Source organism: Cebidichthys violaceus, unplaced genomic scaffold, assembly GCF_023349555.1.
Source record: "Cebidichthys violaceus isolate CVI_PGR_0920_01 unplaced genomic scaffold, fCebVio1.0.p SCAF_8, whole genome shotgun sequence".
NCBI lineage: Eukaryota > Metazoa > Chordata > Actinopteri > Perciformes > Stichaeidae > Cebidichthys > Cebidichthys violaceus.
Window position 1 is genome coordinate 15,758,403 of NW_027176964.1, and position 25,646 is coordinate 15,784,048.

Below are 25,646 nucleotides of genomic sequence, written 5' to 3' on the forward strand. Positions count from 1 at the left end.
GCGGTGTAACTGCTGCTTATGTGGAGGTCACACAACATGTCTACAGTTTTTGATGAACCAGTCCACTGGGAAGTTCCATTCCCAGTGGACTGGACTGGAGTTTGCAGGTCCTGGTCTCCCGTACGTTCTGCTTCATCCACGAACTGCGAGCCTTCCCAACCGGAGACTATTTCCTGGGAGAGAGGAGTTGGACCCTGGGGTGCTGCAGTCGGGGCTGCCATGCCGGATGACTCCTGGGATAGACCCACAGGAGGCATGTTGGATCGGTCATCCACACTGCTGGAGGGTGAGGGGTCCAGGAGATCCATCGCTCCGATACTGCTGGGCTTCAAGATCCTGGAGGGGAAGGCATTTAGAGGGATTTAACAGGTCTGTCACTTCTAAGTAGTCTAAACTTTATTGTAAATCCATCAATGAAAAAAATAAATAACTCAGACTGATAGGTTACCAAAAATTGTGTGGATGGATGTGCATTTTAACAACACATATAAAACACATGGACTTTGTCTGATGATATATGGGATGTCACTCTAACATAATGTGACTTCCTATCTTTAAAAAGCTCACATAACTTCTTTGTTGACGGCACATTACCATCGAATGAGCCAAACCGCGTGTGAGCATGTCAGTACATTTTGCAGCAGCATACGCTTAAAACCCCCCATTTGATGTTTCTTTATGTTCTCTTTGTGTGTTAACTTGCTAAGACACTCAGAACAGCTCACTACAGAGGCCGTGCAGGTGATCTCTGATCTTACAGCTCATTTGTAGTGCCTGCATTGGCCTCTGTTTTTTTTTGTAGGTTTATAAGAGACAGCTGGGTAGTATTTAGAAGGAACACTGACTTTTGCAGGCTCAATGACAAGGTGGGAAACAATCGTGCATCTCCGTCACTCTAAAAATGTTATTTATGCAGCGTCGTGGTGTGAAAAGACAAACCTTTGTGGGGAAAGGACAGATCTGCAGAGTGGTACAATCCGCAGCCTCCAAACATTGTAATTAATCCAAAACACATGACATTAATCTTCACCCTGAAGTTACACAAAGACGTGTTTGTGTCGCTGGCGCTGAGGCGCCTTTAATTCTTTCAACACCTCTTCAGATGTCACACTCAGCCCTTGGCTGATCAGGAGATTTCAATCTACGTGCTTCTCGGGTGAAGCTGTCAGACACTTCCTGTGTTTGGTTGACTCGTCGAGTTCATTTGTCAGTCTGGAGGAAAAGTAAGGTGATGTCACTTCCTTCACAAAAATATTGTCTCAAAAGGGCTTAAGGTCAAGAAATCTGATAACCGTTGTCTGTTGTTCAGGCTTTCGTGAGACTCTGGAGGAAACTAATCATCATCTTCAGAGGGAACTCCTTGACCATCGGGGAGAAGTTTACACTAAAGAAGACACTGGAGGAGAAGGACAACCGCTGATGAAGAGTCAGTCTTCTGTTGTGTACAGACATAGAGGAGGTATTATTACATGGACCGTACACTGTATTGAAATGATTCCCTCTCACACAGATCCCTGTCACGTTCTTCGAAGATCTTCAAGAGTCCTCGTCAACTAACAGCAGCAATGAACCTTGTTATTAATAATAATTCTGCTATGAGTTTGGAAAGACAAATATGACCAGAAGGTGGCAGTGTATTATCAAGTTTCCAAGGATAAAGCCACTGCACCTGAATCAAAGGGATCCCGGGGAACTTGATGTTCTGTTCTCATCGCACTCATATGGAAAACATTTGCCTCCAGGGCTTTCATGTGCTCCTCACACACAGACATCTCTCTAAACCTTGAGAACAGTTGGGCTGACATTTTTACCCCTCAAAACGTGAATAACATTCATACTTGCGTCATTATCAGACTGAGGAGCCACTTGTTTCATTTCATTCATTCTATTTGAGTCACAGAACAGATAGCAGATGTGGGCACAGACTTGTACTGCCACACTGAATGCATTTGGTACGACATTTCATTTATATGTATAATGAAACGGAATTGAATGAAGAGAACATGTCAGGATAAAAAAGGTCTAGGGAAGCTAAGAGTAGTCCCACTGCCCAACCAAGATATGAAAAATAATAAACAACAACTAAGAATAATAAACCTATTGTGTAGCTGAGGGAAGCAGCTGTGAGCTGCACTTCATCGGAGGTGGTGAAGTTAACATCTGTGTGGAAAACAGGCCACAGCATAGTGTGATTCATGTCTGATCAGAAGTGCTTTCAGTTTCGGATTTCCACCTCAAATGAAGAGATTCTTGCAAAGCACGCTATAGAGCAGGTCATTTTTTTCTTGAAATATTATGACTTTATTCGCATTAAATAACGACCTTATTCTCGTAATATTACGGCTTTTTTCTCAAATTATTACGACTTTGGTCTCGACATCTCAGAAAAACACAGATATGGTGGAAATGTTTTCAACGTGCAGAAAGTTCTGAACATGAGCAGAAATCTTGCTGAAACACTTAAAGCTATTAAGCCAAGGGGGTTTATGAATGAAGGAAAATGAATATTATTGATGTAAAAATAGGTGCCACGTGCACATTTAAAGAGTTTACTACCCACAACACACGGCACAAAAGGGGAGAGAAGAGCAAATCATGCCTACGTTGTGTGTCGACTCAGAAGGGATACATATTTGAATACAGAATGTCTGAGAGCCATACCGCTTCATATTTTTATTCATACATTGTGTTTTCCTTTACATAAATAATGACAGTTCCACTGTAAATCGATTCACAAAAAAAATCACCAGAATTCAAGCAATCAAGGGTTTGACGCTCAAAATGTCCTGAGGGAGAAGCTCCAAACCCTCGCCTCGTGTTGAAGCAGGTGTTTTGAAGACTTTTGATAACAAAAAAGACAAATGCAACTCTACTTTCACCAATGACTCGTGACTTCACTTGGACTCGAGCCTTTGCCTTTGACAAAGATTATATTGTAAAAACTCTGCAGTGTTCTTGACATGAGGCAATACTTTAAATCAATCCCAAAGCAGTAAATTTAATTACACAAGCATAAAGGTGCAGACCGGCTTGCAGTCAAATAACTTGAAACACAAAGTTTAGGAGCTGAACTGGACTTTTGGGACTTCTTATGACAAACAATGACAGGCGAAGAAACCGCAAACAGCGTGAAACAAATTAATCACTCAGATCTAGTTGCAGTCCGGCGTTGATCCATCGAGCGCCTTGGAGACAAATGTTCTGCTGTGAAGTGAATCCCACAATCGCTCAACGGCAGAACGTCAGAAGCTCAGCTTTCTGCCAGCTGTTCATTACTGCATGAGGGAAAAGTCAGGGTCATAATGCTGGAACACAGTTATGTGGATTTCCATTCTTCATAAAAAAAAAAAAAAGGCAAATTCATCTCCTACTTGGAATCAGTCAGTGGAGACACAAGTTCGTCATTAATTCCCAAAAACGATGCCCAAAAAGGTGTCAGAATCCCAAAAAACATGGAACATCCTGCTTACAGATTACTCCACAGGGTTTCATCTCACATGAACATCAATATGACAAGACATCCAAGACTTTAACATTAATACAGATCACTCACTTCATCTACTTACATGTGTCCAATGGATGCCATTCAAGAGAACAGACAGAAAGGTTTTCAAAATGTTACCTGACCTGTAAAAAGTCAACTTTTACTTTTTGCTTTCATCAGCTCAGAGGTTCTGAGCTCAGAGGTTGAAAGGTTCTAATGTTGGAGATTTTCCTGGAAATAATAATTTAAAAAAAAAGGCGACTTGATGTGGACATCAATCTTGCATCATTGCTCAACAACTGCTGAAGGGTAGAAACACCTTCACATCATTGAAGGCTTCCCTGTGGTACTGGTACTCATGATTTCATTTATGGAGGCGATGTTGCTGAGCCCAGTTTGCGTGGATGGATCGGTCCGGTGGGAGGTCTTGGGGGAACATTTGTTATGAAAGCCCCCATTGACCCCTATGTTCCTCCCACATTGTTTGCTTTATGAGTATCATGTTGCCTGCGCTCATGAATCCATGCAGTGCACACAGTTACGTGCCAGATTCATTATATTTTGAACTTTGGCCCAGGAGAAGGACAAACACTGCTATTCTTGATTCATATTCTTCCTTGGGACTGCTGTTTTTTATGTTTTAAAAATGTGATCATTTGATTAAAAATACATTTATTTAAGAATACGTTCTATGTCAGCATGATATCAGCTGAAATGATATAGTTATTGAAGTTATATTTTGACACAAGGTCCCTCAGTGACTCTTATCATTCAGTTTATAACCTGCTTTAGAGCTTGTCCTCACAATAAACCTGGGGCTTTGGAAGCACTGGAGGTTTTCTTACAGATGCATGCAAGATATTTTTGACTGGTCGGTAACGTTAGGCCAGGCTTTTGTTTGCTTAGGAAAATTTGATAGATTCAAAAAAAAAAAAAAAAAAAAGGTTTCTGGCAGGCTAGCTCAGACAAAGAGCAAAAAAAGGGGAAAACATGGCTCATAATTTTGTTGCTGTGAGAAAAATTGTGTCACTCATTCCTGAACAAAGAAACATTATCCGCTGGAATGAACAGAGCTGAGCAGCCATGTTTCTTAGTTTGAAACAAGTCTTAATTTACCCAGAAGTCGTTGAAAATTAGTCTGAAAATGACAAAGAACTGGACAGCTTTGTGCAACAGATGGATTTAGAAGTGAAATAAATATTCCATAGTTACAGTGTTTATTTGTGAAACCAGCCTAGACTCTGGAGGAGGCGCTGTCTATGATGGTAAGCCAAAAAAAAAGTACACATATTTTTTGATATTTTTTGCCTTTTCCAGAATCTCACATTCACCTAGAACTTTGTTGGTGCCACATCTTCCCCCGGAGCTTAAAGTTCACTCAGTCCATTGTTTGGTACAGGGCTGTGGAATTGGGACTGGTGCTTGTGGGGATTTGGGCGTTGTCAGAGAGAGAGAGAAAGAGGCATTTATTGGATAATTGTCAAAAGCAGCACACCAGGCAGCCTTACAGGAGAGATTATGGATTTATAGCGGGTCGACAGTAATGACCTTGTGCTGTTTGTGTTTCTAATATTGCACCACTAATCTTATTTTCTGTCCGTTCCGCTGCTCTGTCCACATGACTTGCAATTAGATTGATTTTATTAGCGGTTGTCTTTGCTCTGAAACATTGATCTTAAGTGGCTTTTAACAAGATTCAACGGCAAATTTAAGGGTTTGTCAGTATACGGAACATTAACCAGTCAGAATTGTCTGCCCCTATTTGCATAAATCTTCAAAGTGAATGTCCTGAAACCTGTCCTGACAGTTGATTTATGTGGAGTAATAAAGCATTTTGAATTCCCAAATGGATACCTAGGAATGTTTGTGAATCACCATTAATCCAACATCCTGCAGAATGATCATATATGACTATATTAAAGCATTTTTAGAAAGTAAAACTACACAATGCAAGACTATGAGTACATGCATTGCAGCTGGATAGTTAAGTTTCCAAAAGTCCATGTAATGAAGAGGAGATATTCTATAGCATTAAAGTAAGTTATTGTATCTACACCTTTCAAAGTTTTGCATAAAATTGCCAGATGTGAAAGACTAACCAGGGAGATTAGAAGACGTTAAATCAGATTTGGGATCATAATTGTTCAGACTGTAAACATAAATCAGATTTATTTATAGCGTTCAGCTGTTATAGATCTTCCATAGGTCTTCAAAGACTCTCTTAATGCGATGCGGGGTGGATTACAAAAGAAGAGGATATAAAACCATGTGCCTGCTGTTTATGCTTACATTTTAAGTGACATTTCCTGTCAGTAGGCAAATATCCAGTAAAAATAATTTCATCTAATTCGCATTTTGGAGTTAATGAGACGCCTCAAATTCCGCAAAAATAACTTTTGCAGAGTAGGACAAACAATAGCTTAACTGTGGATTTTGTAAACCTGAACCTGACCTCCAGCTTCATCAACATCAGTGAGAAATGATAAAGTAAGGAAAATAAAGTACAGGTCCACCACGAACTGCACAGGAGTCAGATTACTTTATTTATTTATATGCGTCCATTGGATCATTCTGTCCTGCTGTGGCGGTAATTCAATGACATAGAGTCTGCGGTGTGTTTGGCTGTCAGCTCACTGAGCCAATTGCTTGCAGACAATGTTGCTTTTTTTTTAAAAATATGAATGAAGCGTGTTCTACGATGCTTTTGAAACCCATTGGTTTGCGTCGTTACACAGCAGTGGTCGTTGCAGACGCACCTGGTGGAGGTCTGCACCCTGCTGAGTAAACCTGTCTAGTTCAGCATTAAATGAAGTCTAATGAAGTGTTGACTTTTGTCAACCTGGAAATATACCAGCCTGATATAACAGGCCTTTTTTTTTTTTCACAGCAGTCAGCAGTTTTATTCACTTATTTTGTCTGATTAGACCTAAGGTAACCATGGAAACAGTAGTGATGCCTCAAGCTGCAGTGTGAGTTTACTCACTGGTGCACAGACCTGATGAAACTGTGAGTTCAAACTAATCCAACTAACTCAACATATAGTAACAGACCGATTTCACCAGTATCTTATTTCTCATTTGGTTGGTTTATTTCCATTTTATACAGTCGGGTTTTTTTTGTGTTTTTTTTTTTACATATGTAGCTATGCAGTAGTTGCACTAAGGACAACACAATGTCCGGCTACAGAACCCTACCACCATCTCTCCTTCTGCTCCTTCCTTGGACCGGAGTGTCAGTGTCAACAATGAAGGGACGTTCAGGGTCCCTGTCAGGGTCACTGCTAACAGTACGGCATGAAATTAGAGGAGGGAGGAATCTCTCAGGTATGTCAGCCCTGTATTAGTACATATGATGGCCTTCACTACAATATGATATTATAGAATATGATGCATTGCTTTAGATTTAAAACAGTATATGCTGAAGTTGAAATTAGTACAACCGTAAACATCTATATCAGTAAATCTAACACACACATTAATGCAGCAGTGATATTAATCCAACATATAATAATAGTAAAACACTGACTTGGAACATTTGACTGCACAATGACTACTTATATTGACATACTTTAAAGTAAGGTTAAGTAAGGTTTCAGATGCAGGACTTGTACTTGTATTGGAGGAGGCTTTTGTTCACAGTGTTGGTAGAATACCTTTACTCAAGTAAAGGATGGGAGTACTTCTTACCACCGAAGGGTTCTCTCAGTCAGTGAAAATCTGAGAGTAAGGCACGAGGGGTCGGTTTGCCTCGTGCTCCCAAATCGCTAAATCCCTGTACTTTAGTGTTTGCCCCCTTCTGATGTCTGTTGCCAGGCCAATTCATCTCTTGTCGTGCGTCGAGCCCTGTCACGTGACGGCGACGCGTTTCGCTCTTTGTCGTTCGTCATCCTCCCCATACGTCAACGGGAGAGGTACCTCCTCACAGAGAGGCTTTAAAGTAGATGAAGTGCATTATTCCCCCCCAGTTGCGACTGGTAGTCTTGGATTTATTCAATTAACGTGAGACAGATTTTTTTTTAGGACTCATCATCATCATCATCATCATCATGAGGAAGGGAGCCGGCAGACACTTGTTGTGCTTTCTCCTGCTTGCGTTCCCGCTGTCCTGGGCAGAGGACACGACGCAAAACGTGAAGAAGAGTGAGAATAACACAGGTGAGTATTGCACCTTTTTTTTTTTTTTTTTTTTTTTTTTTTTTTAATGATGTGCATGAATCATTGTAACTGATTTGATTCGCTTCATTTAGCGCCGTGAGCCGCTAAAAAAAAGGCGTTAATATGCTGCACCGTGGATGCAGCTCGTCATATAAAAGAGCTTAACGACACGACTGTCATAGATTCATGGTTGTCCTTTTAAAATGCATTTAAACTTCAAATAACCATACATTACAAGCACTTGTTTTGCAAAGTAATCAGTAATAACGTCAAAGTCGGAGGTTGGTTATTGGTTAAATTTGTATTTCTTAAGAAATAAGTCATACAATTATAATTATTAATCTGTTAAAAGGAGGTTTTGCAATGAAGCTTGTTTTCAGTCTGATTCATTTTTGTCAAACTCAACACCTAGTCTCTCTAAAACAACAGATATGTTGAAATCTGTTGGTTTCCAGCTGTTACTGGCTGGCTGTATTCATTATTTATTCATGAAAAACATTTGGAATATGTCTTCTATTTAAATTTTCTTTGTCTTTTAACCATTCCTGCATATTGTTAAAATAAACCTTTTGTAATTTCTAAAGCAAATTATTGGACTGAGCGATCATCTCAGTATTCTGATTCTTTGTTTCATTTTGGCTTGATTCAGCTTGTTTTTCTTTAGTGAGGGAGTTGTTGCAACACAGTAGGAATGTGAAATGTGCAAAGTCTGTCACACTGAAAGCCCCAATCGAGCATTTTTACCCTTAAAGGTAAAACAAAAAACACACATGTTCCCGTGTAATAAACCCACTTCACTGCTGCAAACTTTAATGCCAAACCTTTAACAGCAACATTAAACTTCTAAAACTTAGATTTTGTAATTGTCTTCTGTTGATTTGTTCCTTTTTTTTGGTAAAGTAACATAACGCTAGCTAATATATCAAAAGAGTTTTCAAATGGTTGGCACACAGTAGACGCAGAACTTCAACGTCGTAGTCGTGTTTCTCTTGGCCACCTTGCTGAACGTGGGTCCAGTATTCACTCTCTCTCTCTCTCTCTCTCTCTCTCTCTCTCTCTCTCTCTCTCTCTCTGCTGTGTGTTTCATCTCCAACACCTCCTGAGGGAAATAGCTGACCCTTTAGCTGCTGCATGCCTCACTGTGTTCACTCACAAGTCGCTTGCTTTGAAAAAAAAGAAAGCAGGGAGACTTCACCAACACGGTCAAAACCCCCTGAAAGACGCTGAAGCACTGAGGGGAAACAGGCAGAGGATGGTTGGTGATTCTCTGTGGATTCGTCACCACAGAAGACTCTGACAACAAATGTTGTTTTTTACATAGTTAGTACGCAAATATGAATTGGTGCATTTTTAAGCTCTTGCTACAGTGAAGTGAGGGTATGGTCACTACACTGGGACGTCACTGCTGGGTGTGGTTACAGGTGCAACAGACTTCTGACCACATTTTGCCAGGGCGAAGGTACTAGACTTGAAACTGACATCCAGAAGAGGTCAGTAAAACAAAGCTTTGAGGTCGGTGTTAAGTTCTCATCAAACATTTGAGAACGAGTGAAACAAAACCCACAATAAACAAAGTTGAAGATCTGTAGATGTCGCGATAAAATATTGTTATTTGTCAAATTATTTTGGCCACAATATCGTGTAGTCAAAATAGTGTTTCATTACAATTTGTGAGGAAGACAGATGTTGTGTTTTAAGTAGTCAAATGGAGATATGTAAAAAAAAAAAAAAAAAAAAAGCAAGACACACGCGTGGATCTGCATCAGCAGCAGGAGAGGCATGAGGAGCCACCGAGCTGAAGGTATTTTCTTCAAAATAATGGATGAAGTCTAAACATCTGGCCAAAGACTAGTCAAAGGATTGGACGGCAAGGAGCAGCAGCCATCAGTCATGGGGCAGTGGGGGAAATGTCGGCGCCAAGAAGGAGAGTTTATGATTTGTTGCCTTTTTTGAACTTGCAGAGCTTCCAGCCCACTTTATAAATGATAGGTAAGAATTTAAGAGGTGTCTGAGGTCTGAGGTGAGTAGTTTGACTTTGATGAAGCTTGTTTTCAAGATGATCCAAAGAATGGCCGGCAGAGAGGAGGCGTAGAGCCAAATCATTTTTGATATATTTTGTAACACTGAAAATCTTGTCTACTATTTCTATAAGCTGGTAATGCTTCAAATTCAAACAGTCTAATATGCCAATCTGTGCAGATGATCTGGCGTGGCGGATTAATTCAGGAGAGAAAAAATAAACACACTGTACTTATGGTGTTCTACATACTGTTCTCAGTGCTGTTAGTCACTGTTAGATGTACAAAAAAAGAACCATTGATCGTCACGATCCATTTCCAACGTTTGGAGCTGTCTTCACCTCCGGACACCTTAGAGACAGATAATCAGAGGGGCACCAGGCCCAGACGTATATACAGTATATATATATATATGTCCCCTCCTGTCTGTAAGTCTGTGCTGACCAGATGGCCCCCATCTTAACAGAGCAGATCACTGGAGTCCCCTCCTGCTTTAAAGACTTCACAAACATCCTGGTCCTCAAGAAAAACCCTCCATCACAGCATTAAGGCCCGTTGCCCCTGATGTTTGTGATCATGAGGTCAGTGGATGGTGTCGTGCAACCGTCCTAGTGAAGTTTCAGAACACAACGGTCAACCTTCACTTCCCACCTAGAAACATCAGGAGAAAAGCCCAGCTGAGGACGTACTACCTCCTGCACCAGCTCAAGAACTGCATCCTGGTTCAGATCCATTTCTGGACTGCAGTGAAAACCATTCAGGACTTCAGAGTCAGGAAACCGGCCTGAAACACCACTGTCGAGGGCCACCCACTTTGAGCTTAAGGCTCCTCAGAAACCCACGAGTGACGTCACGGAGACTACGTCCATATTCTACACTAGTCTGTGGTTGTTTGTCTTAAAACCAAAATGTTGGACTTATTATGCTTTTGACCATTTCATCAGGCGCTAGATGAAAAGTCAGGATCACCAAAGTAATGACAACTTATACTGTTGGCAACATGGATGCCTTTACCAAAGTTAAGACATTTCACAGAAAAACACAAATGTTAACCTGCTGGTGGCGCTAGAGGGTCATTAGTATTCATCCTCTAGGGACTAGGTTCCATGGAAATTCATCTGACTGTTATTGTGATATTTTAGGAACAGTAGTAAGTTGCTCAGATATTACCATAAAGCATGATCTCAAACGGAAACAGCAGAGGTATCATCTGCTAAGTCTTTTAACACATTTAAAATGGATTTCACTTCCTCCTAATCTTATTTTATCAGCTCTTTTATGTGAGCCAAAACCGTTTTTTCCATCTGATTTCTCAACTGTTATCAGGCAAGAGTGTGATGTTGATCGATAATACGTCCTCCCGCCAACTGGCTGACAAATGACACCGAGAGGCAGGATGTGTTTTGTACAACCTTATTCGATTAGGTGTTGAAAACGCTTACATCAGGATGGCCGTGGACCAGAGAGAGAAGCCAGGAAAGCAGTCTCTCTTGTTGTTCTCGTCCAGATGGAGGCCTTACAAAGGTCAGCCCACCTGATGACACAGTGATCATTTGTCTCTCACGGAGATGAAAGGAAGCCCAAATTGCACGGCTGTCAGTGAGGCTTCTCTCTTGGCTTGTTTTTCGAGGAAAATCTGCATCTACTTTAGCAATAAATTCTTTGCAATAAATACGTTTCAGTTCATTAAAATCGGCGAACCTTAACGCCGCTCCCTGTGGGTGGCGAGTCCACATGTCCATTTGATGCATGTTAAGTTCTCTTCTGAGGCGAAGCGTTGTCTTGCCAGAACAAAAGGAGGAGGATAAACATGGAAGCTTCTTGTTTTTTCTTGTGTGACCAGTATATCTGTCTCAAGAGGGTACGGTGACGGTTTTTTGTTTTTCCTTCAAAAAGTAGAGAAAGTAAAGAATCTGTCTAATAATGGTTGTTTGTGGATTGTTTTTAACCATTGATTCTTCTGTTATTTCCAACTGTAGTTTGGAGCCAAGCGAAGACCAGACGACTGTTCGCAAGAAGAAAGATTCCTCCACCACAGGAAAGCCACACTCCTGTAAGTTTTCTTTTTTTTTTTCCTCCTCTTAAACTGCCTTTTTACCTCAATAAGGCCACCACTAACTTTTCAGTAGGGCATGCTTATGAATGCTTAAAATGACTCGGGAAGCTGGCAGTGTAAGTTTGCGTTTCTGTGTGACTGTATCTGAATTGGTGAGTTTTAATCCACAGGGTCCAGAGGGATTATTTTTCCTTTTTTTTTTTTTTCTTTTCGTTACAGAAAAACAAGTCGAACGTCGTGACCCCCGCCCGTCGCTGCGGCCGCTTGATGGAGGGCTGCTCCTCCCACGTCCCGTGCTGTGACCCCTGCGCTTCCTGCCGCTGTCGACTCTTCAACACCATCTGTCACTGCTGGAGGATGAACCCCCTGTGCTTAAAGAAGACGTAGATGAGGCACAAACGCACACAGATACAACCCACACACCTCCATTATACAGTGACAGGCATATATAAACAAAGAAATGCACAGTTCAGATAATATTTATACTAATACGTTTGGAAAATCATGCAAAAAAAAGAAAGAAAAGTTCTTTGTATTGTCTGTGGAGAGAAGATGATGAAATAATGAGGTTTTTTTTGTCTTCAGTCTTCTAAGACACAAACGTGAAAATACTCACATAAGTATATATAGAATATTCAAATACCCAACATACAGTATGTACAGCAGGTGAAGCAAAGGATGAGTGACATATGCTTTTTCATAGACAAACACTTGTAAACTACGTATAGGGCCAAAGGTATTTCACGCACTATTGCTGCTTTTCAATGTTTTTATCACTTTTGCTGTCAAGCCATGATAAACATGTGGGGACCCATAATAACCTGATGAACATTAGGACATACATTTTCTTCTTTTGTTAAGTTGGTGCCCTACAGACCGTATGTGGAAAAATAAAGCAAAGTCATATGTTTTGAGTCAGAAACAGTCAAAAGCCCGACTTTTCTGTTCCTATGTAAAATATTCCTTGGAGAACAGATGCATCTAGGTCCCAAAATGTGGAATTGCTCATTATTCCCAATGCGGATTTATGAGTTAGACTTAGTTTATGTTTATGCTATTGAATAAATATATCATAAACCTATATTATCCTTGTGCTTTGTACTTTTACTTGATTCGTTTTTTGAGTGGAAATGTCCTAAAATGCATACATACTCACTTATATGTGGATTCATGAGGAGGAAACCATGTTTAGTTTCGGAAATATGAGAGACATCATCGAAAAACAAAGCAACAAAAAGAAAAAGTTATATATCAAATGTTTGCTGGCCGCTGTCTCGTGGAAAAACAGGGACTAAAGCCGATTTGTATTCTCTTCTAGGACAGCTTCAAGATAATGCACATGAACCTTATATGTATATATGGCCAAGTGTCTCTCCAGGAAGGACTTGCATGCACACATGTTGTCTGTGAATACCAAAATACAGAAATCTTGCTTTTCTTAAATCCTATCTGTGATCTACTTACTGTTTTACTTTGTCTGGGACACTTAAATGTAACAGTAGTTATGTCTTGATTGATAATCTATTTCATAGAGATCATCATATGTTCAGGAAGCCTTAACAAAAAACATCATCAATAGGGGAGTTTAAGACAAGCGAAGTTTTGATGAAAGGATCCGTATTAACATTACAGTAATCCATGATGAAGGGACTCGTGTAAGTTCACTGAGCTGAATACATGTACTGTGTCTGATTATGTCACAATCAGTGCTTAAATCAGAAATAGTCATGTATATAGACAAGAGGACACAAGGAAAGGTCAGTGATTAAGTCGAGCATAAAATGTGTCTGCAGGGAACAGGATAAATTGCAAAAATGCCGTCTTCACGAACCACATGATCTGTGTTCTTCTGCCTGATTTTAAACAGATCCATTCTCACACATGCTCACACATGCAAAAATGTATGAAGTGAGATTCATTGCCCATAAATATGGTGAGCATTTGACGATGGAAGACCAGTTAAGGTCTTTTTTCATCTACTGTTATAAAACAGATGAATTCGCTTCATTCTTTTTACCCCTGCATGATGTCGGGCCAAAGAGCGTCACGGCTTATGATTTATAAACTCAAAAGTGTTTTAAAAAAAGAGCTATTTCCCCCCCCCTGGGTATAGAGTAGAGTACACAAACAAAATGATTAACCTGTGTGTCTATGCTAGAAGTAGTTGAGAGAAGGAACAGGGTGAACACGTTTAGGGCCGCTATGGAATTTCTTTGTGTCAAAGAGGAAGGGAAAATAAGCACATGAATGTTAGTCAGAGAGGGATAAATGCAGAAGTCAGTGTAAAAAAAAACAAACAAACAAAGATAGACCCATTTAGGCAGAGAAATATCATTTTAAATGCACCCAGGCTGGTTGACGGCTCACTTGGCATCTCAATGGCAGAGCTCAGTTTCAACGTGGATCACGGCTATCTGGAGGGTCTGGTTCGAGGAATGAAGGCCGGAATCCTGACTCGCTCCGACTATAACAATCTGGCTCAGTGTGACACACTTGAGGGTGAGAATATTGTGTCATTTAGTGACACATTTTAATTTGGGAATTTAGCTTTCCCGGAAATGTATCTTTTAAAAAAAAAAAAAAGTGTGTGCATGTGTGGAGTTGACTTTGATCCCATTTTCAAGAATTTTCTTACCACGGAACAAGACATTCCTTTGTGGGAGACGCATACAGTGCAAGTCAGTGCGGATGAATACAAATGAGATGTTTGTGATGCACGATATATTTTTTCAGGAATGTTTACTCTCCGTTCACAAACGTTCGTTTGTCCAAACTGGGGCAAGTGGTTCTTGGAAAGACTCCAAAATTGCAATTAACGCCATGTGTGTTTGTGTGTATAATCTATACGTATGTGGTTTGTTTTTATCAGCTGTGATGTGTTTAACAAGTTGGTCAAAAGTCAGAAAGAGCTATGTGTGAATTATATACTGTATGATGATTCAGCTATTCCTGTTTTTTGGAAAAACAGAGATGTCACGAGTAAAAAAAAAAGGGGGGGGGGGGGGGGTTCGAGTACAGAACCTTGATATGCAATGTCTTTCCTCTCCCCTTCTCAGACATGAAGCTGCATCTGCAGTGCACAGACTACGGTAAGATGCTGTCCTCGTCTGAAGAGGACCTGACGGTGTCTCTGGTGGACAGCAAGTTGAGAGAAAACCTGGTGACTGAGTTCAGCTGCCTTCGCTCCAACGCCCTGCCTCCACTATCGACCTTCCTTGACTATATAACGTACGCTTCGTGTGCTAACTTATAAATTACACAAAGGTCACATGACATGCTGTGCTTATTTGTTTCCATTTTTCTTGATTACCGCTAAAAGAAAACTGTGGTTTAGGTACATATCATTTTTTTTCCCCCATTACATTCAAAGAAAACTAATTTCACCAAACTTTTTGCATCTGCTACCAGTTTCTAAAAACAAAGGCATGTTTATGGTTAAATAAAGGGACTTACGTTTTACCCTGCTCTCTGTTTTGCCATAGCTACAGCTACATGATTGACAACGTGGTGATGCTGATCACCGGGGCCCTGAAACAGAGAGATGTGGCAGAGCTCCTTCCGCGGTGTCACCCACTGGGAGCTTTTGACCAAATGGCAGCAGTGGGCATCGCTCGTACCCCGACTGAGCTCTACTCCGCCATCCTGGTGGACACACCCCTAGGTAGAGTCATCAACCAATCTGTGTTAAGCTTCCAAAGACTGTAAACATTAGTATGAACAGTACTACTATCATGTCACAGAGCTGTTGAGAGTGGATTTTTTTTTTTTTTTAGCATCTCTGATCTTTGAAGTATGGAAGTCCATTTCCACTTTGATAGCGAAAAAAAAGACGGATGAAAAAATGGCTCATGTTTAGTCAACTTATTAACTCCAACATTGGAATCCTTATTATATTTTTTACTGAAGGGCTTCTTCAAACCATTAGGTGGCAGTGAATTATTTTATGAATAGAGAATTAAGGGTTGAGGGAACACAAGGCTGAGGGAACATGGGGTTCAGGGAACCTATCGCTGAGGGAACATATAGGGCTAAGGGAACATACATCTGAGGGAACATAGGGCTAAGGGAACATACATCTGAGGGAACATAGGGCTAAGGGAACCTATCGGTGAGGGAACATACCGCTGAGGGAACATAGGGCTAAGAGAACATACAGCTGAGGGAACATAGGGTTAAGGGAATCTATTGCTGAGGGAACATAGGGCTAAGGGAACATACATCTGAGGGAACATAGGGCTAAGGGAACATACATCTGAGGGAACATAGGGCTAAGGGAACATACATCTGAAGGAACATAGGGTTAAGGGAACCTATCGCTGAGGGAACATAGGGCTAAGGGAACATACCGCTGAGGGAACATTGGGCTAAGGTAACATACATCTGAGGGAACATAGGGCTAAGGGAACATGGGTGGAAGGAACATAAAACAAATACACAAATCACAACTATTCAATCAGAGTGAATTCATTTTACATCACAGTTTCTGGTCCGTCCAGCCCTTCAGTTAGTCAGAGTTTTTATTTTGATCATCTTAATTGAAGTTCCGCTCGATAAAAAAACATTAGAGTGAGATATAAAACATACTAATGAAACTGATGTCCATTGTGTTGTTGTCATAGCTCAGTTTTTCCAGGATGCTGTATCTGAGTCCAACCTGGATGAGATGGAAGCTGAGATCCTCAGAAACAAGCTGTTTAAGGTGACTAGGGTGACTTAAAAAGTGTGTGTTCATATAAATTCTGGGTGAGAGGGTTTACTAGTGTAACATGAGTTTTACAATGTTGTTCTTACCTTCTTTGGTTGGAGTCAGGGTTTTATGTTACAGACACCATCATGAAATGATCATATCTTTTATTCAAAGGCATATTTAGAGTCCTTCCACTCTTTCTGCAAGACCATTGGTGGAGCCACACAAGATATAATGTGTCCTGTCCTGGAGGTACTGTGACAATATCCACCGTTGAAGTTTTACGTACTATATATATATATATATATATATATATATATATTAGTACTGGGCTTAATGATTTTTTTTTTGTGATTAATCACATTGTTATGCACAAAATTCAATAATGAATTCAAAAGTAGTGTATTGCGCACTTGTATTTTAAAAGTACTGCTATATGAACAAAAGTGCAATAACATTTGGTTTGCAAACACTTTAAACAAATAATATTAATAATAATTCTTATATTTATAATATTTCTTTTGGGATTTTTTTTTGGTATTTTGGTCAGACACATTTCGCAGTTGCAAATTGACGCATTAGGCTGAAGATCGCCAGTTAACAGGGTCCCTGGTTAAACCGTAACACCGGTTCTTGTGTTAAAAATGTCCGCTTAATAAAAAAATGAATAAAAAAAACTGCTATAACGCGCAATAAAATAATTGTCTGCGTTAATTAATTAGTTTGTTAACGCGATAATAACGCGCTAACTTGCCCAGCCCTAATATATATATATATATTTATTTTTGTTTGTCAAAAATGCTTTGTATGTCTGTGCGTTTGCTGCAGTTTGAGGCAGACAGGCGGGCCTTCATCATCACAGTGAACTCCTTCGGGACAGACCTCAGCAGAGCAGACCGGAGTGCGTTGTATCCATCTTGTGGCAAACTTTACCCTGAAGGGCTGCGCCTGCTGGGCAGAGCAGAGGACCACGGGCAGGTCAAAGATGTGGCCGACTGTTACCCAGTGAGTCTGACCACGTTTCCGTGGACTCTTAAAACGAGAGTCTTGCCACTGCAGTTAACTTCAGTCATTAAAGTGGTTGACCTCCATCTTAACTTCTCTGCAGGCCTATAAAATTATATTTGATGACCCTGAACCAGGATCAGGATTTAAGACTCTGGAAGACAGATTCTTTGAACAAGAGGTAATATATCTTATGTTCTTCAGTAGTGCAGAGGGTACCATCTGATCAGGATGTAGCTTCCAGCTGTTGGAACTTTTGACATTGTAAAATTATTTGGACGGAGCAACCCATTTCACATCAAATTCAGTCTTGAAGTATGGGCACTTTTGTTTAAATTCTTTTTACTGACAAAATGACAATTTGCAAACACAGTCTGAACTCTTAACTTTTAACGTTTACCTGCCTTTCTGTCTCTCTGAGCGGCTTCAACGTCCATCCTTTGTCCTTTATCTTTTCTCAGGTGAAACTGAACACACTTGCATTCCTGCAGCAGTTCCACTTCGGAGTATTTTACTCTTACATCAAACTGAAGGAGCAGGAGAGTCGCAACATTGTCTGGATCGCTGAGTGTGTCACACAGAGACAGAAATCCAAGATACACAACTACATACCCATCTTCCAGGGAACTGAGCAATAAAAAAAACAACATATATCTAACAAGAGTTAGGTAATAAATGCACTTCATCAAAAGCATACTTGTTGATCTCTTCATTTTTGTTTGTGAGGATTAGATACTTGGTGGTTCCTTAAAAATCAGCCACAAATAGTTTCAGTGTTTTTATTACAGACCTCAGAAAATACAACGATGAAGCCTCGTGATTTATAATAACTACTTGCTATAGTTAGTATGTTCACGTTCACATTATTGGCACAATATCTGCATGAGTAAGGAGAACACAAGTGTGCATTTCATGAGGTATAATAATAATAATGTGTAACTATACAATAGTGCACAAAATGTAATCCAAAATATAAGAATATAAGTAATGTAGCAAAAACAGTGGTATAAAAGTCTAATTTGTCAGTTTTAGCAGCTAAGCTTTGGCAGGCGAGTTCATGAATCGTCACCCATCTTTGCTCTTCATCAGCTCGTCCTCCCGTCACTTTTTCACTAAAACAAAAAACAAGACGTAAAACACCCGGCAGTGCAGCACCATAGATTAGACCAAAGTATGCACGTCTTTAGTTTAGTATAATGGCCTAACTTACAGCACCGAACAGGGACCTCCAGAGGTATGTAGTTCTGCTGGCAGAGATGAACAAAAGCAGATGCTAATCGACAGGGTGCTCTGGAGGAGCTCAACTCACACACAGACAAGAACCGACCGGGATCCACCTGACGACAAAAAAACAAAAACATTGTGAAAATAAGGTTGTATCAGTCAAACAAAAAACAGAGTACGACTGTGATACAGCAGCAGTAAAGTCCAATATATTGCCTTTCTCCAAATCTATTTTAGATTTGAGTTATTGTAGGTGAAAATATGTACATTTGTTTAGCATTATGTCTCTTTAACAGGACAGATACGTCATAGACGTCTTCTAATTTATGAGCGAAGTTCACAAGTCCAGAGTCAACATTCACTTTGACACATGGACATTTATCATCGCGGCCAGCTGATTCATTTCTTATTTTGGCCATGAAATCCATTAAGAAGTAGGCGAGGCCAGGGCTGTTTGGTGGTGTTTTCACAGCGTCTGGCACAACAAATAAATACTCACCACCCTAAAGCAGGAACTCAGCGGAGACTCGGGAGAGGAGAACAGGAAGTCACAGCTCACAGGGCTTGAGGCGGCTTTAGAAATGTGCTCGGTTACACCTTGCGGTTTCATACAATCCGGTTTCATCTGAAGACACGGAAAAATGAGCACTGCATGTGAGAACTGACGACCAACAGGAATGTGCAGACACGATTTTCTTCTTATGTATTTATTTGATATACAAATAATGCCAATCTCTCCTATGTCCTACCTGCCAACTGTACAAAAATTCCTCCATGTTTTCAGCCTGAGACCCATCAGGCAAAAGAAAATCATTCCCCGCTTCATTGTCATTAGTCCCCAACAGACCAGTGGACGTGCCTGTGTGGATAAAAAAACATGTTACTAATAATGAGGACCAGTAACTATGACCACGGACTTGCTTATTCTCCCAACGCCTGTTAAATCTTTAGTTTTAATCCTACCATGCAGCCATCCATCGAGGGTGAAGCTGCACACCTCAAGCGACAGGTCACATGACACCGACGCTCCATTCCGATTGGACACCTGCACGACGTTTGACCCTCTTCTGACAGACAACCCACCGCCACTGTGGAATGCGTGCATCACGGCGTTGTTGCAGTTGGCCTTCACCTGCGACAAACGTTTTCTTTATTTTTTTTTCCGGACACGTTGAAAGAAGCTGCAGTTTTGCTCTTTTGTTCTGCACTGCTGTAAATCACTCCGCTCTCTAAATTCATGTTTTTGGGGGGTTTCACCCCGCCATGTTTCGTCTACACATACCTGTCCGTTGTGCTGAATGCTGATGCTGCTGTTATTCATTCCTATCAGAAGGAAGCTCCGCGAGTCTGAACTGCGCAGCAGCGTGAATGAAGGCTCAGCGCCGACGTCTTGAGCGAGGAGCAGAGGGCAGGAGCCCGGGAGCTCATACAGGTGACCGTCAAACGTCACCACGAACTGATCTGCCACCAACAAAGCTCGGTCTTATGGAGAGAAGCAGAAGAAGAGGGACAGCATTGCGATTCAATTAAGTCCTTGCAGTCAAATATTTACGTCGTGCTTTTATTGCTGAGAAAACTAGTCATACGTATAAAGGGGCTGTCCATGATCTTCCTTTTGAGGCGGTAAAGTTCAGCCGTGGGCCTGACGAAGGCGAGGGTCTGCAGGGGTCTCAGGAGCCACTCCTCCAGAAGGACCTCGACCAGTCCAGCCTCGGACACCCTGGACCAGGGGAGCGGTGGCAGCGGCACTGACGCAACCACTGAACACTCACTGTAAAAACCCAAGAACACTTGGTTCCAAGTAGCTCACTGGAAACATTTTATTACATCTCTTTTGTTCTGATTTGTTAATTTAACAGCAAATGCAGAACTTTGACGCTTGGGTTCAAATCCATTTTCACAACTAGTAATAGTTTATTGTTTGTTTATTTTTGTGCAATAAGGATGAATTTAGTGATTTTCAGCCAGGTTAAAATGAATCTTTTGTCTCAAGAGCCTTTCAATGACTATATTTCATAAAGTTAAGTTAGGACCTGCTTCAAATTAAAATAAAGTCACATTATTAGTTATACTGAGACGTCCAAAAACACGTTCATGCCTCAACCAAAGTTTGCCCAGTTGTTTCCTAAAGTCATTCTTTGACCTTGGTTTTTAGTGGGATAAAAGTGTCACCAGAGAAAGGCAATTTTAGGAACGGAGCGGCCCAGAAAGCTTTTCTCCATGTATGTCTCAGACATGCTGTGCAGTACCCGGGGGAGAATTTGTAGACAGAGGCCAGTCGTTTCCTGACTCCAGACAGAGCCATGGCCAGCCTGGTGTCCACCCAGTGGTAGGTATGCTGTCCTGCCTGGTTCACAGAAGACATCGACCGTTAACACACACATTAATGAGTGTGTTGCATGTGTATTCTGGTCTTATCCTGTGATTTGTCGACTGAGTTGCCTCAACATTGCTGGATTCAGCCTGTCCATCTATTCTGCATTGCCAAAATTGTATTTCAGCATGATGGTCATAATTATATTTTGCAAGTTTCTCACCATATTGCATGTTTTACTTTACTAATTACCGCTTAACTTGAGTTGATTTTGCACCTGAACACATAAGAGAGCGATCAAAAACACAGTATCTAGCGTATCCAGGTTTATCAAAACAAGAATAAGAGCTCATCCAAGTTTTTAAAATACCCGGTTATTAACATGCAGAAATCATGAAGGGGATACTCCAAAAACCCACGGAATATTGGTGTGCATGTAAACACACTCATTGATACAGAATCAGATACATGCACGCAAAATATCTACTAAACGCTTTAAACTAGCTGAAGAGAAAAGACGAATACTAAGGTCTCACCACATCCAGCGCGACACTGAGCGTGACGACACTGGCCTGAGCCAGCGAGCTCAGCTGAGTTTTGTCCAACAGTACAGGTAGGACCTCCACCAGCCCGTCAGTCCACAACGACACCGCCTCCCTCCACAACACCTCCAACCTCTGGCCCTTCACGTCTTGGTACACGCCTGCTAGAGTGGCCAGGGGCCCTGACGGCAGAGCACAACACCTTTTCACACTTCATGTATTAAGATGGTTCTTTTATACTAGCAACTGCAGGTAAATGTTTTTTTCTCACATTGAAGTTACAAGACTCACAAGAAGTGTAGGGATCAGTACCCCCCCCCCCCCCCCCCCAAAGAAAGTGAAGAAGTCTGTGATTATGTACGACAGAAATAATAAATGTGAGACAGAAGAGATGCTTTTCCTGCGTCCGATAATGACGCAAAAGGAAGAAAAGATTAGTATGTTATTTAGAGTTTCTTAAAGAGATTAGACTTCTGCCTGAGAGGAAAGGCAGGGCCAAACAAGACAACAGGAGAGGGTGCTATCTCCTCCATCTGCTCTCTAAATCCTTCTGTCTTTACAATTTAATTTCAGGGACTCAAAACGCACGACCGCATCAAAACTTTTAATTGCTTTGCCGGTCGAGGCAGCGGCTGACGATGACCGATTAACGTCATGTCTCTGGACTCACTCCTCAGTTCCTGTTGTCCCAGCAGAGAGGCGTGCCGCAGCAGACCCAGAAAGCGAGGCAGGCCGTCGGTCAGGATGCGGCGCGGGAGGCTGTTCTGCCACAGAGCCAGCAGACCTCCGCCTCTGCGCTCCAGTAGAGTCTCCGCTCGCCGGGAAACATGAAGAGGCGCGGCGCTCAGCTCCTGGAGCCACTCACTGCCGCTGGACTGCAGAGACGTTTTCGTGAAGAGAAAAGGTCGTTGTCATTCGCTGAGCCTAAACCACTGCACGCATTGTTGACATTCAGTAATCCTGCAGCAGTTCGGTTACCTGGCGGCTGAATTCAACGAGGAGATGCTGTAATGTCTTGATTCTCTTCAGCAACTTATTCTGGATCTGAGAGCTCAGGTATTGAAGCCGTGCCTGTGACAAAACAACAACACATCACACAGTGTATCAAAGTGCCATGCTGTGAAAGTAAAAGTATAAATGTGTCAACTTCTGTCGTTTTGGGGATACCTCCAGCGCAGTTAGACTTTCCAAACAGCCACTTGCTCGAAGCATCAGCCTCTGACTGGCTGATCCTACAGACACACCGCCCAGAGTTCGAGGTTTGCTGCTGCCGTCTCTTTTCTGCACGTCCAGCATCAAACTGAGATTTCTTCCCACACAGGCTAGTACAGTGACATCCTCGTTCACACCTGGACCCGGATGTGAACACATTGAGTTATTCACAATCCTAGTTTTAATATTTTGTATTTATTTTTTTTTTGCAAGTATTGCAGAGACGATTCTGTATTTACCGTTCATGTAACCTGCTGTGGTCTGAAGACATCGTCCCTCTAACGTCCCGCTCAGCCAGATCTTCTCTCTGCGGTCCAGTCTGGCCTGCATCTGGACACCAGACCTCTCGGGCCAAGACAGAGCACTGCCCCAAACCTCAACACTCCAATTACCAATCCTAGACTGTGACGTTTTCACACACACACACACACACACACACACACACACACACACACACACACACACACACACACACACACACACACACACACACAAAACATATATTCATAAGGACCCTCAAAGATAACTTTATTGTGGTTTTATTTCCTAAATTCTTGGACTGATATATTCTGCACAGAACCTCCCTTAAAACCACAACTGGTTGTTGTTATACTTTACACACAACCATTTTTTTTGTACAGATTTACATGCTGTTTTTCATTTGTTTAATCAGTGAGAATTCTAATGTTACCTTCCATGCATATATAAAATATCAACATGATCTATTAATGATAATCCAAGTAATACTTTCATCAGTGATTGATCGTTGTGACATATGCACGCAAGTTCATGTTGTTTGAAAATGTGCTGCATTGCGACTTGCCTCTGATTGTGGTTTCCTTACACATCATTGCAGTTTGTATGACAAACTTGGAACACTGGTCCATTTGTCTTAATAAGGCTGCGTGTTCCACAAACCGCCTTCTTATCTGTGCGCTCGATTGACTCCTAAAAGTATCAGCAGCTGTAACCGTCGGGCATGAAGACAAGTTATATATATATATATACGTCACTCCTCAAACCCGCACCCGTCTTTGGTTGAAAAGCTTTTCACGTTTTTGCAATCTGATCTTGTTGTGAGTCACTATAAACTAGACTATTATGGTATGGAAGTATGGAAGACTACAAAAACAGGATAAAAGACTAGTTGATTGCTAAACGCCGCTAATCCATTGGTTGCTGCAATTTACTGTTTGTTTCTTTTTTGTATTAACTTTTTTGCAGTTTTGTTTTTAAGTTGTAAAAGAGATGCTAAATGTCGATGGGAAATATTCCTGATAAAACAAGAAAAATAAATTTAAAAAAAACTATTTGAAGAAGTGAGGATCGACACTTTACTTTACAAAAATTGTCCTTATAGTCTAAGCTAAAAGTGATTGGTCCTCACAAAGACAGAAACACAAAAGCACACAGAGCAGCAGCGCTAACAGCCACTGTGTACAGAGTGCTTTTTAATCCAAATCTAATAGTGCCTTATCACAATAAAGCCCTGGCAGCAATGTAGTAAAACCATCATACCCAATAACACAACATTGGCTTGACATGCCCTGTTCAACAAAAGTTCTTAACTGAGACACACTATGGTTGATTGATCCCCAGAGGGTCGTTCACCTCAGAGAACAGAGACATGTTGGAGCTCTGAGCAGTAGAGGAGTTCGTCAAGGCGAAGGTGAGGCTGCACTGGTGGGGCCGTCCTGTCACCGAGAGGCGAGACTGTGAGTGAAACAGCTCCTCTCCCGAGTTCACCCTGTGGGATCCTGACCACGACAACGTCTGGGAGAAACACACAGAGAGTAAACAACAGCTGAGGAAAAGGAATAAGAACAACGGCATTCTGTAGGTCTGAAAACGTGAAGGACGTATTGTATTTTCCCCACGGACAGAGACCATGCAGCTTATCGTAGCACAACCGCCCACAGAGAGACCATTACTCATGTATACCGGCGCAGCAGCTACGATCTCCACGTCTTAAAATGTGGGAGTAAAACCAAACTCGAAATCACTGCATGAGGAGGAAAGCAGTAAGAAACGAAGGATGCAGATGAGTTGACTCACAGGCTGTGGGGGACAGAGGCCCAGCAGCACGGTGTGCTCCAAGCGATCCCTGAGGTTGGTCTGAATCTTAGCCAGGAGTGTGTGTGACGGACAGGGTGCAGGAGACACTTTGTCCAGGCCAACATTCACCTGGAGACTGTGCATTCCTCGTGGACCTCTCTAGAAACAACGCAGAAACACAAACATCAGCAATCGCAATGACGAAGGAACACACCATAGGATTAACGTCAGAGCTTCAGCTTTTCGGAGCACCTGGTACTTCATGCCTTGCTTGATGCTCCTGTTGTCCCATCTTAGCTCTGCATTCTGTGAATACAAGTTTCCCTCCTGACCCACTGACACACAACCTTTAACCAAAGACACAGCCATCTACACACACACACACACACACACACACACACACACACACACGCAGATCAAGTTATTGGGCACTCAATAAAGACGCATTATACACGACATCCATGAAGAGTTTCATATTTGAAAAGAGTCCACAAACCTGTGACGAGAGCAAAGCACATGCCTGCCCCCTGCTGGAGTTGTTCTGCCACTGTTTGTTCAGGGTGACGGTGATATTGACAGGGACTGCGCTGTCCCATGACAGATGTGTCTGAATGCACAGCAATAGTAATACAAATAAAAATAAAACTCATCAATTTTTTTTGTACCTAAATTGCACATCACACTATACTAAATTATGGGAATTATTAATCATGTGGTTTAGTTTAGGTAAACAACATTATGCATGGTGTGAAATAATCCAGAAAAACTGTTATGGGCTCCATTTCAGCAAAGAGAAATAGAGGTAAAGAATACTGTTTGAAATGCCAAATGTGTCAAGTTCACAGAGAAAATTGTGAGACTCATTTCTGGTTTAAATGAATATCTGAAATAATAC

The 25,646-nt window shown here is 41.4% G+C and overlaps 4 protein-coding genes across 4 annotated transcripts in view; 3 read left to right on the forward strand and 1 right to left on the reverse strand.

The window, feature by feature from the left end:
* Nucleotides 1-4: 4 nt before the first annotated feature.
* snx16 (sorting nexin 16) lies at nt 5-1,612 on the forward strand. The gene is given in 6 exon segments (XM_068737896.1): nt 5-348; nt 803-821; nt 1,073-1,228; nt 1,310-1,379; nt 1,381-1,426; nt 1,511-1,612. Coding segments are annotated over 5 exon segments (615 nt in total). The 5' UTR covers nt 5-18; the 3' UTR covers nt 1,421-1,426; nt 1,511-1,612.
* Nucleotides 1,613-7,376: 5,764 nt separating this feature from the next.
* Nucleotides 7,377-12,793, forward strand: asip2b (agouti signaling protein, nonagouti homolog (mouse) 2b). Its single transcript, XM_068701968.1, has 3 exons — nt 7,377-7,638; nt 11,636-11,709; nt 11,932-12,793. Exons 1-3 carry the CDS (start codon nt 7,530-7,532, stop codon nt 12,097-12,099), a joined length of 351 nt encoding a protein of 116 aa, XP_068558069.1. The 5' UTR covers nt 7,377-7,529; the 3' UTR covers nt 12,100-12,793.
* Nucleotides 12,794-14,090: 1,297 nt separating this feature from the next.
* Nucleotides 14,091-18,127, forward strand: LOC137865913 (V-type proton ATPase subunit d 1-like). Its single transcript, XM_068701491.1, has 8 exons — nt 14,091-14,211; nt 14,769-14,940; nt 15,195-15,373; nt 16,332-16,411; nt 16,574-16,651; nt 17,228-17,404; nt 17,508-17,585; nt 17,866-18,127. Exons 1-8 carry the CDS (start codon nt 14,091-14,093, stop codon nt 18,040-18,042), a joined length of 1,062 nt encoding a protein of 353 aa, XP_068557592.1. The 3' UTR covers nt 18,043-18,127.
* Nucleotides 18,128-18,425: 298 nt separating this feature from the next.
* Nucleotides 18,426-25,646, reverse strand: part of LOC137892618 (uncharacterized) — a 30,535-nt gene continuing 23,314 nt past the window's right edge. The window contains exons 56-72 of the mRNA XM_068737898.1: nt 25,248-25,358; nt 25,004-25,120; nt 24,752-24,910; nt 24,308-24,469; nt 22,936-23,098; nt 22,652-22,833; nt 22,463-22,555; nt 22,155-22,359; nt 21,479-21,666; nt 20,878-20,975; nt 20,215-20,399; nt 19,911-20,110; nt 19,592-19,760; nt 19,378-19,487; nt 19,128-19,253; nt 18,615-18,741; nt 18,426-18,516 (exon numbers count right to left, since the gene is read on the reverse strand). Coding sequence (XP_068593999.1) covers nt 18,506-18,516; nt 18,615-18,741; nt 19,128-19,253; nt 19,378-19,487; nt 19,592-19,760; nt 19,911-20,110; nt 20,215-20,399; nt 20,878-20,975; nt 21,479-21,666; nt 22,155-22,359; nt 22,463-22,555; nt 22,652-22,833; nt 22,936-23,098; nt 24,308-24,469; nt 24,752-24,910; nt 25,004-25,120; nt 25,248-25,358 — 2,406 coding nt within the window. The 3' untranslated portion in view covers nt 18,426-18,505. The remainder of the gene's footprint in view (nt 18,517-18,614; nt 18,742-19,127; nt 19,254-19,377; nt 19,488-19,591; nt 19,761-19,910; nt 20,111-20,214; nt 20,400-20,877; nt 20,976-21,478; nt 21,667-22,154; nt 22,360-22,462; nt 22,556-22,651; nt 22,834-22,935; nt 23,099-24,307; nt 24,470-24,751; nt 24,911-25,003; nt 25,121-25,247; nt 25,359-25,646) is intronic.

Bases quoted from the DNA above. Each gene is read 5' to 3' on its own strand.
- asip2b (XM_068701968.1), top strand. From the start codon at position 7,530: ATGAGGAAGGGAGCCGGCAGACACTTGTTGTGCTTTCTCCTGCTTGCG. The intron at 7,639-11,635 runs GTGAGTATTGCA...TTCCAACTGTAG, and splicing joins GAAGAGTGAGAATAACACAG to TTTGGAGCCAAGCGAAGACC. The intron at 11,710-11,931 runs GTAAGTTTTCTT...TTTTCGTTACAG, and splicing joins CACAGGAAAGCCACACTCCT to AAAAACAAGTCGAACGTCGT.
- LOC137865913 (XM_068701491.1), top strand. From the start codon at position 14,091: ATGGCAGAGCTCAGTTTCAACGTGGATCACGGCTATCTGGAGGGTCTG. The intron at 14,941-15,194 runs GTACGCTTCGTG...GTTTTGCCATAG, and splicing joins ACCTTCCTTGACTATATAAC to CTACAGCTACATGATTGACA. The intron at 17,586-17,865 runs GTAATATATCTT...ATCTTTTCTCAG, and splicing joins ACAGATTCTTTGAACAAGAG to GTGAAACTGAACACACTTGC.